At 51.2% G+C, this 17,083-nt stretch overlaps 1 protein-coding gene across 2 annotated transcripts in view; it reads right to left on the bottom strand.

The window, feature by feature from the left end:
• Positions 1 to 9,995: 9,995 nt before the first annotated feature.
• The window catches only part of CCDC12 (coiled-coil domain containing 12), a 53,628-nt gene continuing 46,540 nt past the window's right edge, over positions 9,996 to 17,083 (bottom strand). For both annotated transcript variants that reach the window (XM_015065516.3, XM_053219526.1), the window contains exons 3-7: positions 13,505 to 13,584; positions 11,870 to 11,931; positions 11,615 to 11,649; positions 10,464 to 10,540; positions 9,996 to 10,368 (exon numbers count right to left, since the gene is read on the bottom strand). In XM_015065516.3, the coding sequence (XP_014921002.1) occupies positions 10,286 to 10,368; positions 10,464 to 10,540; positions 11,615 to 11,649; positions 11,870 to 11,931; positions 13,505 to 13,584 (337 nt within the window). In that variant the 3' untranslated portion in view covers positions 9,996 to 10,285. The remainder of the gene's footprint in view (positions 10,369 to 10,463; positions 10,541 to 11,614; positions 11,650 to 11,869; positions 11,932 to 13,504; positions 13,585 to 17,083) is intronic.

Here is a 17,083-nt window from a genome sequence, read left to right as displayed (position 1 = left end):
CTAGAGGCACCAAGCCTGGGTCTCTGGGCCAGCAGGCCTCATCCCCCTGTCCTCTGCTGGGGAAGGGGTGTTGCAGCTCAGGCCCGATAACCTCTCCAGAGATGACCCAGCGGCAAGATGTCCTCAAGGATTGCAAGCAGGAGGGGCATGAAGTGTTGGGAGGGCAGTCAGGGCTGTCCTGGGGAGGTACCTGATGAGCTGGGCAGCAAGGGGCACACCAGAGCTCCCTCCATGCACAGAGGTGGACATTGCCACCTGTCATTCCCTCAGTCCTGTGATACGGGGGCTGCTGGGGCCCGAGAGCCCCCAACCTGCCCCTCCAACCAAGGCCAAGATTCACTATGACCAAGTCTGTGGATCCAGAAAACTTGTGTCTTATTTTTAAAGTGCTTCTTAAAAAAAAAACACACAATTTATTAACATGTGTTACCATTTTCTTTGTTCACCACTAAAGACATCTTAAAACTTTTCGACAGAATATAAATTCAGAGGAAGTTAAAAAAAGATAGTACACCACAGTCCTGTGTACTGTTCACCCGGTCTCCCCTGATGGCTACATCTTCTGAAACTATAGCATAATGTCAAAACCAAAACCAGGAATCTGACATTGGCACGTGTGTGTACAGTTCCATCCCATTTTACCACATATATAGATTTGCATAATCACCAGTGTGACCAAGAACTATTCTATCACCACTAGGCACTCTCTCAAGCTACCCTGTCATATACAGCCACGCTTGCCCCTTACCATTCCTAAACCCTTGCACCCACAAATCTGTTCCCTATGTGTAGGATTTTGTCACTTCAAGAATATTATAGATAGGGAATTGTACAGCATGTGATTTTTATAAGATAGATGCATATATGTATATTTCACTCAGCATTAATGCCCCCGAGATTCATCCAAGCCACTCACTTTTATCAAGTTTGTTGTTCCTTTTTTACTGCTGAGTAGTATTCCATGGTATGGATGCACCAGTTTAACCAGGCACCAGGACATTTTGTGGTTGGTTAATTTCTTTTTTTCATAGAATAAAAACTTACTTAATTTTCCATTCCGTTACTCCCCGAAGTACAGGACCAAGTGAAGTAATGCCTTCATCCACTGCCGTAGGTCAGAAATGTATTACCACATATCCTTATTTCACCCCTTTTTGCATAATATTTTAATTCCAAAATGAAGGATGGGGAGTTATACTAAGACCTTGATCTTCATCTGATGACTTGGAAACCTCCATTAAACTGGAGATCTGGGCTGTTTTGTTGTTGTTGTTGTTGTTTTTAAGTGACATATCCTGGATGGACAACAAATTCAAATGATCTAGCATTCAATAAGCCACTAATACTTGTGAGGTTTGGCTTTTTTCTAGCTTTCGGTGATTATAAATAAAGCTGTTATGAACATTTGTGTGGACAGGCCTTATTTCTCTGGAATAAATGCCCAGGCGGAGCGTGGTTACTGGGTTACACAGGAAGTGTATGTTAGTTTCTTAAGAAACTGCCAAACTGTTTTCCAGAGTAACTGTACCATTTACAGTGCCACCACCAATGTACGAAAGATTCAGCTTCTCTACAGCCTTGTCAGCATTTGGTATCAGCACTCTTTTTGGAACCTTGCTGATGCAGGGCTCGATCACACAACTCTGGGATCATGACCTGAGTGAAACCAAGAGTCGGACGCTTATCCGGCTGAGCCACCCAGGCGCCCCAGCACTCTTTTTTAGTTAAGCTATCCTAATAGGTGTGTTATGATGGCTCATCATGGCCTTCATTTGCATTTTTCCTTAACGGCCAATGATGCTCTCCTGTGCTTATCTGCCATTTATATACCCTCTTCCTTCCTTCTGTTGTGAGAGTTCCTTATATATTCTAGATAGGAGTCCTTTAGCAGATATAGGGTCTGCAATTTAGTCCGTAGCTTTTCATTCTCTTAACATTTTTTTTTAAAGTTTTTATTTATTTTTGAGAGAGAGAGGGAGAAAGAGAGCACAAGGACAGAGGGGCAGAGAGAGAGGGAGACACAGAATGTGAAGCAGGCTCCGGGCTCTGAGCTGTCAGCACAGAGCCCGACACAGGGCTCGACCCCACAATCCATGAGATCATGACCTGACCTGGAGTCGGATGCTTAACCGACTGAGCCACGCAGGCGCCCCTTAACAGATTTTGTTGAAATAAAAGCTTTCTGTTTCAGTTAAATCAAATTTCGATTTTTTTTCTTCATGAATGCGCTTCTGGGTCTCGTGTCTAAGAACTCTTCACCGAGCTCTAGGTCCTGAATGTTTTCTCCTAAAAGCTTTTATAGTTTTACATTTTATGTTTACACCTATGATCCACTTTAAGTTTTGGAACTTACGTTTTTAAGAATAACCACTGGGCTTTAGGTTGGGGCTTTCTTCGGCATGTGGGGATCCAATCGCTCCAGCACCATTTGCTGAAGAGTATCTTGCCTCTACTGAGCTCGTTTTGCACCTCTGTTAAAAATTAGGGATGGGGCGCCTGGGTGGCGCAGTCGGTTAAGCCTCCGACTTCAGCCAGGTCACGATCTCGTGGTCCGTGAGTTCGAGCCCCGCATCAGGCTCTGGGCTGGTGGCTCGGAGCCTGGAGCCTGTTTCTGATTCTGTGTCTCCCTCTCTCTCTGCCCCTCCCCCGTTCATGCTCTGTCTCTCTCTGTCCCAAAAATAAATAAAAAACGTTGAAAAAAAAAATAAAAAAAATTAGGGGGGCATCTGGGTGGCTCAGCCGGTTACGCATCTGACTTCGGCTCGGGTCATGATCTCACGGTTCCTGGGTTCGAGCCCCATGTGGGGCTCCATGCTGACAGTGCAGAGCCTGCTTGGGATTCTCTCTCTCCCTCTCTTTCTGTCCCTCCCCCGAGCACACATGCTCTCTCAAAATAAGTAAACTTAAAAAAAAAAAGCAAATCAGTCAGCTGTTACTTGTTTGGGGCTACTTGAGTTCCCTACTCTTTCCCACTGTTCTCTGTGCCTATCTTTCCACCAACACCACCATCTTGATTACAGGGTTTTTTTAAGTCAGGAATTCAATATCCTTAGTATAGAGCTATGCAAATTATTTCATCTTGGGTGAGCTGTGGTAGTTTGTGCTTTTCAAGGAATTGGTCCATTTCAGCAACTTTTCAAATTGATGTGGATATTTACAGTATCCCCTTATTGTCTCTTTGAGGTCTATGGGGTCGGTAGTGACAGCCTTGCTGCCTTCTGAATATTCGTAACTTGTGTCTTCGTCAGTCTTGCTGGAGGTTAGTCAATTATTGATTTTTGCAATGTTTACCAGTTTCTCTGCTTACCACTTCTTCCTGCATCCTGTGGCAGGCACTGCTGGCTGCCTTCCCAGGACTCTTTCTACCCTTCTTCTTTTCTCATGGAACCTCAATTCCAATCACGGTGGCAATGTGCCCAGCTTAAAATACCCTTACTCCCCACATGTCTGCAGTTCGGGCTGGATCGGACATGGTAATGGCTGGTGGATGTGAAGGCGAGCCTGGTGGACCGGGCTTGAAGCCAAAGTTTCCTTAGTTCGCTTGCCCCTTGCCCTTCCCCCTCCTGCCCGTAGTTGCAACCCGGTGGTGCAAAGACTCCTAGGGGAGCTAAGGACGGCAGCTGGGGAGACAACGGGGAACCATGTCCCTGGAGCCACCGCATCCCCATGGACTTAACACAAGAACAGCAAAGCCTCCTGGTTGAAGATCCTGTGTGTGAGTGTCCACCAGACGTAGTCCCGATTCTCTCCTGCTCTCCCAGCTCCTCCCATGCTTCCTCTCACTACAGAGCATTCCTTTCGAGTTCTTCCAGCAAAGATCTGTGCAGAGTAAACACTTGGTATTGGAAGCCCGAAAATGTCTGTCTGGTGCTATGTCCGATAATTAAGCAGATGGACATTTGTTTCCTCAGCACTCAGGAAAATGTTGTCTTGTAGTATCTACTACTGATGAAAACACAATGCATTCATTCATAGGTTGTTTTATCTTCCGTGTGCTTGTATGATTTTTCTCTTTACCCCCAGTGTTCTAACCCAGACCATTGTAGTGAAATTGCAGACGTGGTCATTAAAAAACTGCACTTCAGGGGTGCCTGCGTGGCTCAGGTGGTTGAGCGTTCGACCCTTGATCTCAGCTCAGGTCTTGATCTCAGGGGGAGTTCAAGCCCCTTACTGGGCTCCAAGCTGAGCATGGAGCCTACTTAAAAAAAGAAAAAAATTGGGGTGCCTGGGTGACTCAGTCGGTTAAGCGTCTGACTGATCTTGAAGTTCACGAGTTCAAGCCCCGCGTCTGGCTCTGTGCTGACAGCTCAGAACCTGGAGCCTGCTTCCGATTCTGTGTCTCCCTCTCCCTCTGCCCCTCCTCTGATCACACTCTGTCCCTCTCTCTCAAAAAATAAACAGTAAAAAAAAAAAAAAAAAAAAAAAAATTCCATTTCACACTTACCGAATAATTTGGTTGTGAATTCTGGAGACCTCTCTCCTTAAACAAGTATGCATGTGACATACAGAATATATACCAACAAAGTATATAAAACGAACGGATAGAGACTAAAACGAATTCCTGCCACTCAAGCCAAGTTAAAGAACATTATCAATACCTCAGAGGGCTCCTTCCCGGAGTGAACTGCAAGCCTAGTGTTGAGGACTGTCACCTTGCTTTTCTGCACCCACTTTACCCTCCGTACGCGTACCCTTAGAGAGTATATTGTTTCACTGCCTGTTATGTAACACCACAGAAGTGGCTCATACTCCCTTTCTTCTGGGACATGACATCGCATGTAGCTGTAGCTCACTTCATTGCCAGAGTCTTCCACCGGACGAATCACAGCTTATTACACATGTGTTTCAATGTGGTGGATGTGTGCACATGCGCTGTGATGAATGACGCTCCTGCAAGCGTCACACCCGTGCCAAGGTCCCCCAGGACACTACTTCTGGAATTGCTGCTCACAGCTTGTACACGTGTTCCGCTTCTCCAAAGTGGTTGCACCCTTTGGGCGGCAAGTGACAGCCCCAGTGCTGCACAGCACATTCACATAGCTAATACCACTTCTGTCCGAACGTCTGATGTTACCCCAGCTACCTTTGTTGGTTCTGGGCTTGATAGAGCTTTTCTAATCCTTTCACTTTCCATCTTTCTTTGAGTTTAGGTTTGGGTTTAAGCTTTTTTTTTTTAAACAGCATCAGACTGAGTTTAAAAAAAATAAGGTGGTTTAGTACACTGATGTATTTTGGATTAATTTACTTGTCTCACACTTTTCTCTCTTTGCCTTCTTTTGGGTAGTTTTTTTTGTTTGTTTGTTTTTTGTTTTTTTGTTTTGTTTTGTTTTGTTACAACTGCTTTGGAAGTGGTACACTCTTGTTCTATTGTTAGGGTCACTGCAGAAATGTCAGCCTGCCTGTGTAGCAGAGTCTGAGTCTTTTGTCTCTTCACCCGTGAGCTTCGTAGAGAGCTGTAATTCCAATCAAGAGTATGTACCTACCACTGCTGTTACATGTTCTCGTAGCCCTTGTCTTACTTTCACTCCATGGAACATTCTCATTTTATAACCTATTTAGAGTTCCACCTTCTTTCTCTTTGTTCCTACTTCTAGCTCAGATTTTCCATCTGGGATCCAGTCTCATTTCAATCTGAAGACATCCTGTAGAACTTTTTTTTTTTTAAGAATGCTTATTTATTTCATTTTTAGTTTTTTTTTTTTTAACATTTATTCATTTTTGAGAGAGAGACAGAGCATGAGCAGGGGAGGGGCAGAGAGAGTGGGACACCCAGAATCAGAAGCAGGCTCCGGGGTCAGAGATGTCAGCATAAAGCCCAACATGGGGCTCAAACTCACAGACCATGAAATCATGACCTGAGCTGAAGTTGGACGATTAACTGCCTGAGCTGCCCAGGCACCCCTATTTAATTTTTTAACAACAGCTTGAGATATAATATACACCTCATACAATTTGCCCATTGATAGTGTATAATTCAATGGCTGTTAGCGTATTTCCAGATGTGTGCAACCACCATAATCCACTGTAGAATATTTTCATTACCCCCAAAATCGATTTTTTTTTTCATGAGGGTCTGCTGGTAATAGATGCTCTGGGCTTGCTTGTCTGAAACTATCTTGTACTTGTAAGATATTTTCTCTGGGTATAGAATTTTAAGTTGACAATTTCTTTTCGTCCAGTTAACAGATACCAGAAGGTATCTCCCCAGTTAACACTGGTTGTGGTTGAGACATCTGCTGTCTTGCTCATTAAAAGGGAATAAATCTTTTCTAATTTTAACATCATTTCTGCTCTTTTCATTCTGCCAACTTATTGCACTGTGTCTGGGTATGCAGTGGTTTTAAACTACATCCACAGATCCTTAGACCTCCCTTCCAGAGGTGGAACTAATTCTCCTTTGAGTGTGGTCTGGATGTAGTGACTTGCTCCTCACAATATAATGTGGCAGCACATCACTTCCAAGACCAGGTCATAAAAGGCTCTAAAGCTTCCACTTGCCTCTGTCTTGGCTCGCTCACTCTGGGGAAAACCAGTTGCCACAGCACGCAAACACGCAGGCAAGCCTGCCAGAGAGATCCATGTGGCAAGGACTTGTGCACACGGCATGCTTCCATGAGCCTTCCTGGGAGTGGAAGCCATCACGAAAGCATACCCCCCAGCCTCGGCCAAACTTTTGGGTGGCTACAGCTCTGGGGGATGTCTTGACTGCAACCTTAAAGAGACCCCAAGCTGGAACTACCCAGGTGAGCTACTCCTGCATTCCAGACCCACAGAAACCATCCAGTAGTAAAGGTTTGTTTCAAGCCACTGGGTTTTGATTGTAATTTGTATACAGTGATGGAGGATTGATCCAAGAAAACATTTTAAGTAAACTTGCCTACTGAGCTTTAACACACATACAAAAAGCATACAGATCATATGTGTGTGGTTCGACGAATAGTCATAAAGTGAATATACCTAATTAATCACCATCCACATCAAGAGATGGGACATCTCAGTGTTGGGTTTCTTTTTTCTGCCCTGCTTGAGATTTGCTGGCCTCGCTGAATCCGTGGACTGGTGATTTTGAAAAGTTCACAGTCATTTAAAAAAAGTGTTTCCTCCACTCCATTTTTTGTATTTTTTTTCCTCTCCTGGGACTCTGATCACACATCATGTCGGCTCTTCCTACTCTGTCCTCCATCTCTCTTAGCTTCTTGTTTTAGGTTTTATCAATCTGTTTATCCTGCTACATTCTGGAAGACCTCTTCAGGCCTAGCTTCCTGTACATGAACCGCTTCTTTAGTTCTAATTCACAGATGCAGGGCTTTTAACTGCTATAATAATTTTTATTTCCAGAACATCACTTTGGTTTTTGGCAAATCAGTTCCTATTTTCAAGCCTGTCTTTTAATTCTTGCATCATTTTTAAACATTTAAATCATCTACCTGGTCATTCTAATGTATGAATCCTTTGCAAGTCTGATTCTACCACATCCCTGCCCATGTCCTTTGCTTCTTGTGCCTTGTTTCCTAGTAGATTTGGTGGGTGACCTTTTCCAGAAGCTGCTCACTTTTCCTGAACTTTATCAACAGGCGTTCGTTAAGGACTGCAATGAATCAAGGTTCATTCAGGTAGGATTTGCATTTCTATCAAGCATCTGAGACCACCACATTCTGGAGCCATTTATATTCTTGGCTGGAGGTTTCTCATGAGCAAACCCACACGAGGGCCAGCTCAGTTCTCAAGGGAGACCTTTTTTCAGTTCAGTCAGCGGCAAGGTTCAGTTTTCCTTTGGGATGCCAAGACAGCAGATTTATTATTTGTTCACAGACGGAGCTGCCCTTGGGGGCCCCAGCTTTCTGGAGGGCTCTCCTACCAGGCCCCTCATTATGCACAGGCATTGCGTTATCTTAGCCCCAGGCACCGAGGACCCCCAAAACCAAGACTGGTTTCACCTGGTTTGTTACATATCTTCAAGGCAAAGGTCAGTCTTCCGCATTCTGCTGCTTCTCTTACCTACTTGCTTGAGTGTTCCTGACTTTCTTGCCAGATCAGTGATGCATTTAAAAAGTATTTGTTGTAATGACTTATTTACCTAGTGTTTTTAGCTGTTTGCAAAGGGAGGATCACTTCAGGCAACTATTCTACTGTGATGCCAGAAACAGACGTGGTCAGCCATTCCTTCTTCAAGTACCTTCTGTCTCCAGGTTTCTTTTCTCCATCTCCTGTCCACTAAAGGCCATCGAGCAGTACGTCAAGGTTCTCAACCCGCCCTCTCTCTCTTCTTTCTCTCTCTCTGCCACCTTTTAGAGCTTCAGCTTTCCCTTCCAATTTATCAATTCCTTCTTTGTTATTATTAGTTCCTCCAGTGAGTTGCTGAGTGTGTGTGTGTGTGTGTGTGTGTGTGTGTGTGTGCGCGCGCACGCTGCTTATTTTCATAAACATTCTTTGTTTCCAAGATTTCTAAACAGATCTTCCTCGTGCCTAATCCCTGTTCCTGAGACATGGGGCTCAGTCCCTCTTTTATCTCTGTGGTAATAAAACAAACACTCATTTTAAAAGCCTGTTAGGATGTAACTGTTTCAGCTCCCTTGGGTGTAAATTCTTCCACATGTTGGGATGGTAGCCATTCTTCAAGGTGTTGGATTTCCTCACATATTTTGTAATGTGAGTCTAAGTGCCCATCGTGTGTGATGGTTTTTGTTCTCCTCTCTCTCTCTGCCTGGCAGTTTTCTATAGGCATAGAGAGCTGTAAATGCAGAAGGAAACTTCTCATCAGCACTCGGGGCTCTTGTTCTGTGGGGCTGGCCACACTCTAGTCCTGGTGGGAAGCTAGCCGCCAGTCACCACGTGTGAGTCTCACACTGTCACGGACGAGCGCCCCACTTCCTACAGCAGTCCTGGGCCGGGGACACCTTCTTATCCTTTATTCCCAGGAAGGGAAGCCCAGCTCCAGACGCTGCTATGCAGAAGGAGTGTGGCTTTAGACCTGACACCTGTGGGCATGTCTAACCCCCACTGGTGTGGGAACCAGAGTGCTGGGTTGCCCACTGCTCAGCCAGCCACCTGCCACTTTAGCCCTATCATCCCTGCAAGTTTCTGCTCCCTTTCTGCACAAATTACCTTCCTTGGGTAGCTGCGTACTTTTAGCTGAAAGCATTTACTTTTTTGTATGAGCATGCTGGTCTCTGTGTGCACACACTCACTCCACCACTATGACCTGGGTCCTTGGCACTGTCTGCCAGAGCCAGGCCATGTGTTCCTCCGACTGAGCACAGAGGGGACGACACCCTGGAATGACACAGGGCGGGGGTGGGAGGCTCAAGGGGAAACCCTGAAGGAGACTCAAGAGTGTAATCATTCTGGTCATGAAATTCTAGCTGGCCACAGGTACTTGGACTCGGGAGTTGTGGCCAGCTAGTCACTCTGGAGAGTCAGCTCCAGAGAAGGCTCACGGTCCTAATGCCAGGACCCTGGGGACCCAGGGTCCATGACCACACTCAAAACCAAAGCTATGATACCCTAGTCTATGTGAGCCACCCTCCCCAATACAGGGGCCCTGTCCCAGAGAAGCCACAGTCTAGCTCCGACTGTGTTGTGGGGAGAAGGGCTGCCTGGGGTTGTGCAGCGTGAGAGAGAACAGCACCAGGGGCCTGGAATCTGGAGCGGCCCAGAATGGAGCCTTGCCAGGCACAGTGCACCCCCTCCACACCCCCAGCCTCTCTCACACTGTGAGGGAGTCCACAGAGGACCAGGGTGGGAGCCCCTCCACGCTGTCCCACAGACTGCTGTGAGGCCCAGGCCCGCGAGGCTTCTCTCAGACTCGGTCTCTGTCACCTGTGGGTTTTGACACGACTACCTTCTGGACTCAGAAGGTCAGGCCTGGGCCTTTTGCACCCCTCCAGCCTCAACATGCCCAGCCCAACACAGCACTTACTCATACTAAGCTTCACCTCTGCTTTGCCTTGGGGCCCAAACCCACAGCGCCCCAGGACTCAGAATATATTGACAGGTTTCTGGCGCACATACAGGTCTGCTTGTTTCTATTTCTAGAGATAAAAGAAAGTTCAAAATACATACATATGTACAGACACACCAAGCCCACAGGGTTGCTGTCAGCTCTGCCCCTGTCGGGGTGACGGGGACCACTTAGGAGACAAGGAGCTGACCTCACCCCACGGCAGGGGTTTCAGGCTGACGGGGCGGTTTGGCTCTGGAGGTAACAGCACGCCGAGCCCCACCCTTGCCCGAGACTACCCACCCACAGGACAGGCCTGACAGGGGCAAGGGGACATGGCGTGCCTCAGTCAGAGTCACAGGCCTCTTGCTCGGTGGTGGCGTCCACTGCAGAGGCCAGGCTGTCCTCTTGGCCTTTCAGCCTCTCACCTGGATGAGGGACAGACAGAGGAGTGGGGAGGGGCCCTGTGCTTGGGCCACCACCCAGAGGGCAGGGATCCCGCCTCGCCAGGCCCTGCACTTACGGATCAGCTCGGCAATGGCCCTCTGGGTCCGTTTTTCTAGCTTCTCTAGTTTCTTGGCTACGTCTCTCTTGAGGTCCCTGGAGCAGGCAGGTGTTAGGAGGCCGAAGTTGAAGACTGGCTTGGTGTGGCCTTGGGACCCTCCCCTCCCAAAGCCCCTCTGGCATTAGGAATCACACTCAGCTGCCTGAGGAGACCACCGCGGGGAGGAGACCACCCCGGGGAGGAGGCCAGGAAGCTCCTCTCTCCCTTTCTGCACCCTCCAAAACCCAGCAGCAGTCACCCTTCCGTGTCCCGCTGAGGCAGCGACTGATGGCGCAGACCCACCAAACACGGGACCGAGTCAAGGTGTGCAAGGGTGGGTGGTATCTCAGGGTCCCTCTCAGCCTGGTTCCCTCGGTCACCATCAGGGAGTGACCTGCCCTAGCCCACTGTGGGTCCTGCTCCTCCTCTAGCCGTGTGCTCACCCTCACCACCAGGAGCTTCCAGAAGTGCACACACAGCCTATTCTCCCTGCCCAGGGATTCGGAGGACACATGCCCTGTGCTTCTGTTTCGACAAATGAGAACACCTTCAGTGGTGCTGTACTTGTCACAGAATCGCTGGTGAGGGATGTGGCCTGTACCTCTGGCCCAAGGTCAAGTAGAACACAAGCCCCAGGCCACATGGCCCCTCTCTCCCCCACTCTGTATCAGCCTGGTCACAGGGGCATCGGGAAAGGATGAGCAGCCCCATTTCACAGAAGAGGAAACTGAGGACAAAGCAGAACAGGCCAGTGGCAGCAGAACTGGGACAGCAATCTATACCTGCCCTCCCCATCCTCTCGCCTCCATCCTGTGGCTCCTTGAGGGCCAAGGCCGGCCTTGCTCAAATGGAGCTCTCTGAGGTGGCCGGACCCCCACCCTTGCAACAGGGACTTCTTCAAGGGACTGCTGCTCCTCACCCTCCTAGAGCCCCTCCCCCGCCCTCCAGGTGTCACCCCCATGGCCACCCTCTCATTCTCCACTTCTGTCCTGTCAGCACGTCCTTTGGACAGCAAGTGTCCACACTGTCCGTCTCCCTGCTGTGAGGTGGGAGAGGCCCAGCCTGAGGGCCGCGTCTGGCACCCAGAGCGGCCGGTGGGTCCGCGCGAGTCCTGCAGCGGCAGCACTCACCAGTCAGGCTTCCGGGGCGCGAGGTTGGCCAGGTCCTGGGGAGGAAGAGACACGTGTCAGGACCGGAGGGCCCCCGCTCCAGGGCACGTGGGCAGACAGGGGACTGAGGCAGAAAGTGGGAGAAAGGAAGGGAGAAAGGAGGGGTGTGGGAAAAGGGGGTGGAAGGGAATGTAGAAGTGGAGAGGAGGAAGAGGGAAGTAGGAGGGAGGAGAGCCGTGGGGGAGGAGAAAAGGGCCCACGACGGGGGCCACTCACCACTTCCTCGATGACGGGCTCTGGCTTGGCGGCCTCCAGCTGCTCCTTCACCTTCTCTTCCACTAGAGGGCGCAAGACAACAACACAGGCCTTCGGAAAGGGGCCGCCACTCTCCCTGAGGCCCACGAGGCACACCCGGCACCCCGCACGGGAGAGGGGGAGGGTGCGGAACGGGCTCCCCCCGAGACCCTGGGCTCTCTCGCCCCCACCTCTCCCGGGGCACCCAACCTCCAGAGGCGAAGACTCTGCAAAGGCAGCCGTGGAGGCAGGCCTGGGTTTCCCCGGATGACAGCCAACCTGGGGTGAAGGAGGGCCGGCAGGAGGCAGACGGCTAGAGTAGACAGAGCCCAGACCTCCAGCAGGGAAGCATGGCCAGTATTCTCGGCCCTTCTCCCCAGCTGGGAAATGAGAGAGCTGCCTTGGTATATCCACAGGATGGTTCTGCGAAGAGCTGTGAGGACTGGCTTTCCCACAATCTCCAGGGGCTCCTGGGCTCTGAGAACATCCTCTGGGCCCTGGACTAGCTGGGGCACAGGTGGCTTTTCTTCCCATCCCACTTGGATATGTGCTTGCAAGGATACGTGCTCCCCACCTTGGGGAGCCCTGACCTCACGTGCCTCCCAGCTATGCCCAGCGGCTGACGGCACCCTAACCCTGGGTGGGGAGAGCAGGAGGGCCGGCCTAGACCCAGGCGCACTAACAAGTCTGGGCTCCGGGCGCTTCCTCAACCACCCCCACCGCCACCACTCCCCGTCACTGTGGCCACATGTTGCCTCACCTGCCTCCAGCCACAGATGCTGAAGCCACGGGACGGGACCACTCCCCGCCCCTCTCCCTGGTCCCGCCTACTGCCCCCACCATGGGGGCCCAAACCACGAAGCGAACCACCTAAGAAGCACACGAATCTTGAGGTGAACAACTGGGGAAGTAGACGAGGGTGGGGCGGGGGTGGCTGAATGGGCAACAATTTGCTGTCTTCAAGATAAATGTACTTATTCATTTATAATTTGTATAATTAGAAACCGGTAACAGACACGAAGGATAAAAACAGGGCCAGGGGTCTACGTGGTAAGTGTTCTGCATCTCCAGTGTGGAGCATCTCCAGAAGCTCCCGGCTGCTGTGCTGCTCCCCACGCCACGAGACCGGGCAGCCCCACGGCCAGGCCGCTCACACAGGGACACCTGCCATCAGGGACACCTTCTCCATCCTCTGCGCTCTGGCACTGCCACGCCTCGCAGCCGGCGGGCACCTGCCCGCCCGCTGCTCTCTGAGCACCTGAGTGGTCAGCTCTTCTCCAGGGTCTCTCACTCTGACCCCCAAGTGCCCCCAGGATCCATCCCCACCTATGCCCCTGCCCCTGTTGCCCCTTCCACGTCTCAGCCCAGAGAGGTCCTTTAGGGGAATGGGGCCTCTTCTCTCGCAGGTCCCCGGAAGGCCCTCCAGCCGTGCCCTGACCACCTCTCTGCTGTCACTCAGCACTGACCACTTCTGGATGGCTGTGAGACATTGCCAGGGGTCCTGGAGGCCCAACTTCCAGGCCTGGCACTGCCAGTTACCCTCCAAGAGAGGACAACACCTGACAACGTGGAGGTGGCTGACGGCGCCTCGGAGGTGGAAAGCTGCGGCCCACCTACCGGCGACTGGCTTGGCCTGGGGCACCCTCCTCCTCTTCAGGTCCTCGTCCTCTGGCACGTAGTTCCGCAGCCTGAGTTCCCTACGAGAGGAGATGACAAGCAGAGATGGAGCGAAGCATGTGGCAGTCTCGTTCACCTTGTACACCTGGAGGTCGGACTGTGAGGAAGCCACACGAGCCGGTGACCTCTAGACTTTTCTCCGGTCTCTCTGGAGACGGCCTGGTGAAGAGGGAGAGCACGGGAACAGAAGGACCATAGGGACGGGCCCCCCTCTCCATGCAGCCCCGTCATCTGCCGGGGAGCAGCTGGGCGGGTCACTCCGCCAAGGCCCCGCCCGCACCATAGGTTCTCGCCCAGAGCTGGGGCCAGGGATGCCCGGGAGCATTCTCTGGCTGTCTCTCCTGGATGAGCTCCATCTGACAGCCGGGAGAACTGAGGGTCAGAGAGACTGGAGCATTTTCATAAGGTCTCACAGCAGTGGCTGCAGAGTCTGACCCGGAGTCAGGGCCGGAGCTCCCGGGCTGAGTTTCTCCTACAGGACAAAGCCGGTGGTCACCCACTGTTTCTCCAAGCCTGGCTTCCTTCTTAGAGCCTTTGTGGCCTGGAGCCGCTGGCACAGACCTCAGCTCCTGGTGGCAAGGGTGTGTGCGTGCGAGGAGTAGCCGGCAAGGGTGAAGGACAGGCACGACAGCATGCAAGGCTGGGACAGCGGAAGAACTGCATGGCCCCTCGGCCACAAGAGGGCTTTAAAACGCTACTGGGCAGACCCCAAGACCTCCGTGAAGGGAGGGGAGCTGTGAGGGACCAGGATCACACACTGGGCCCGGCCAGCAACAGCGCTGTTACTTTCCTCTCACGTCAGTCCCCTTGGGCAGGGGTGGCCTCCACACCAGGCGTGTGCTGGGGTCTCCCTGGCTCAGCAGCTCATCAATCCCGACCCCCACACAGGGAAGCTTGACCACAGGAGAAACGGCCCCAGGCTCCCTCCACGGGCTGGCAAAGTGACACTTTGCATGTGGGGGCTGCTGCTTCATAAAGGCAAGACAGACTGTGGGACAGACCATTTCCACTCTAGGGAAGCAGAACAGCCCCCTGACATGCCAACCAGGTGAGCCTGGGAGGTGGGTCCTCCTTCACTATGTCTTCTGAGCCCCTCAACAGCTGCTGGCCCCTCAGAAGTCCAGGGATGGTTTTCCCAGCAGGAGGGCTCCCACAGTCCGTCACCTACCAAACCCTCTGTGCCGGGCAAAACCGCTGCTGGGGTCCCCTGTGCAGGCAAGCTGTTCTACAGATGAGGCAGCAGGTGTCTGTGGCCACACACCCAGCAAGTGGCAGAGGTCTGAATCTGGGAGCTTTCTGTTGCCAACCAGTCCCTATCACCAGCTCTGGCAGCCCCCTTCTCTGCCAGGGCCCCATGCCCAGAGTCCACGGCGCTAAGAGCAGGACACCCACCCTGTCCTCTACCCTCTAGCGCCTCCTGCAGGCCTGCTGGTAAATGCCACGGAAGCCCCAGCAGAGAAAGTGGGGCATGATTCGGTACACTGACTTTCGTTCACAACAAGGTAGTGAGAAAAGCAGAAGAGAAACTGGGTGTGGGAAGAAAACTGCATGGACTAGTGAGAAAAAAAAAAAAAAAACTATCGCTCTCAGAAACCAGCTTCAGGGTTTTGTGAGAAATCAGCAGGAGAGGGGAGTCTGCTAGGAACTGGACCCAGAGCTCGAAGCCCCAGGAACAAGTACCTGCGCCCCAGCCGCCTTGCTGCCCAGGCTTCGTAAGATGTTGGAACAGGGAAGACACAGCAGGGGGACAGGGAGAGGGCAGCACAATAGGAAAGACCAGCACTGGCGGGGGCGGGGGCAGGGGCGGGGGGGAGGAGGCTGGCCACACAGCGGCCCCATCCCCCACAGCAGTGCTACCGCCCAGCGTCCCCTGCTCTCCCTGGGAGCTGAGCACCAGTCCAGCAGTCGAGAACACCTGTGTCCCAGTCACTGTGGGACCATCCCATTCTCGGCCTCAGCTTCCACATCATTAAACAAGAAGGCTATGTCCAGCTCCGTCAAGCTACATCCAAGCCCTCTCTGATTCACTCTGTGAGAGCTCATGAAGAGATAGCCTCTAATGAATGCCCAGTTACCTGCCCTGCCCTCGGCCCCCACCCCAGAAGGGCAGGAGTCTCTGTGACAGGTCATGGGGGCACTGGGTTCTGCTCCAGGGCCTGGCTTTTCCAACACAGAGCCGAGGTTTAACCCCCTGCTTCTGAAAATGGCTGAAAACACCTGACAAGAGACATACTTTTATTTATTTATTTATTTTATTTATTTATTTGTTTGTTTGTTTATTTTTACCGTTTATTCACTTTTGAGAGAGAGAGACAGAGCGTGAGCAGGAGAGGGGCAGAGAGAGGGGGAGACACAGAATCCGAAGCAGGCTCCAGGCTCTGAGCTGTCAGCACAGAGCCCGATGCGGGGCTCGAACTCACAAACCGTGAGATCATGACCTGAGCTGAAGTCGGACGCTTAACCAACTGAGCCACCCAGGAGCCCCGAGACATATTTTAAAAAATCTGTTAGCCTTGGACAAGCCCCAAGGCAACCAGGATCTGAGGGACTGCAATCATAGGAAGGGCAAGTGTGACAGGTAAGCCTGACACTGGGCACCTCATCTCCCCTAAAGCATCTGTCTATTTACCAGCAGAGGCTGCACAGCTGAGACCCCAAGGAGAGCTCCCTGCAATCTCATGTGGCCGAAGAGATAAAAGTTTCCATCAGTGCAGGAAGGAAGCCTCTTCCCCAGTCCTGAGAGGGTGGGTCAGGGCACCCCTAGTCTAACTGCCTGCCCGAAGCTCGAATACATCTTCCCTGGAGGAAAATAACTGATTCAGAACCCCAGATTATCTCTAAGATTTTTCCTACACAACATCCAGGATTCAACCAAAGCCATGAGAAAAGAAAAGGATAATAAAGGTGACAGAAATACACTCACAGGAGATCCAGATATTAAAACGATTAGAAATGAAATATAGGGGCACCTGGGTGGCTCAGTTGGTAAAATATCTGACCTTGGCTCAGGTCATCATCTCACAGTTTGTGGGTTCAAGCCCCGCATAGGGCTTTCTGCTCTAAGCACAAAGCCTGCTTCAGATCCTGTCTGTCTTTCTGTCTCTCTCTCTCTGCCCCTCCCCTGCGCTCGTTCTCACTCTCTCACTCAAAAAAATAAACGTTTAGGGGCGCCTGGGTGGCTCAGTCGGTTAAGCGTCCGGCTTCAGCTCAGGTCATGATCTCGTGGTTTGTGAGTTAGAGCCCTGCATCGGGCTCTGTGCTGACAGCTCGGAGCCTGGAGCCTGTTTTGGATTCTGTGTCTTCCTCTCTCTCTGCCCCTCCCCCGCTCATGCTCTGTCTCGGACTCTCTCAAAAATAAATAAACATTAGAAAAAAAAAATCTAAAAATAAATAAATGTTTTTTAAAAAGAAATGAAATATAAAATAACTGAAATTTGGGGGTGCCTGGGTGGCTTAGTCGGTTAAGTGACCGACTTTAGCTCAGGTCATGATCTTGTAGTTTGTGAGTTGAGCCCCACA

The sequence above is a fragment of the Acinonyx jubatus genome, chromosome A2, assembly GCF_027475565.1.
Source record: "Acinonyx jubatus isolate Ajub_Pintada_27869175 chromosome A2, VMU_Ajub_asm_v1.0, whole genome shotgun sequence".
NCBI lineage: Eukaryota > Metazoa > Chordata > Mammalia > Carnivora > Felidae > Acinonyx > Acinonyx jubatus.
Note: the sequence above shows the minus strand (reverse complement) of the source record. Positions and strands in the feature narration are given on the sequence as shown.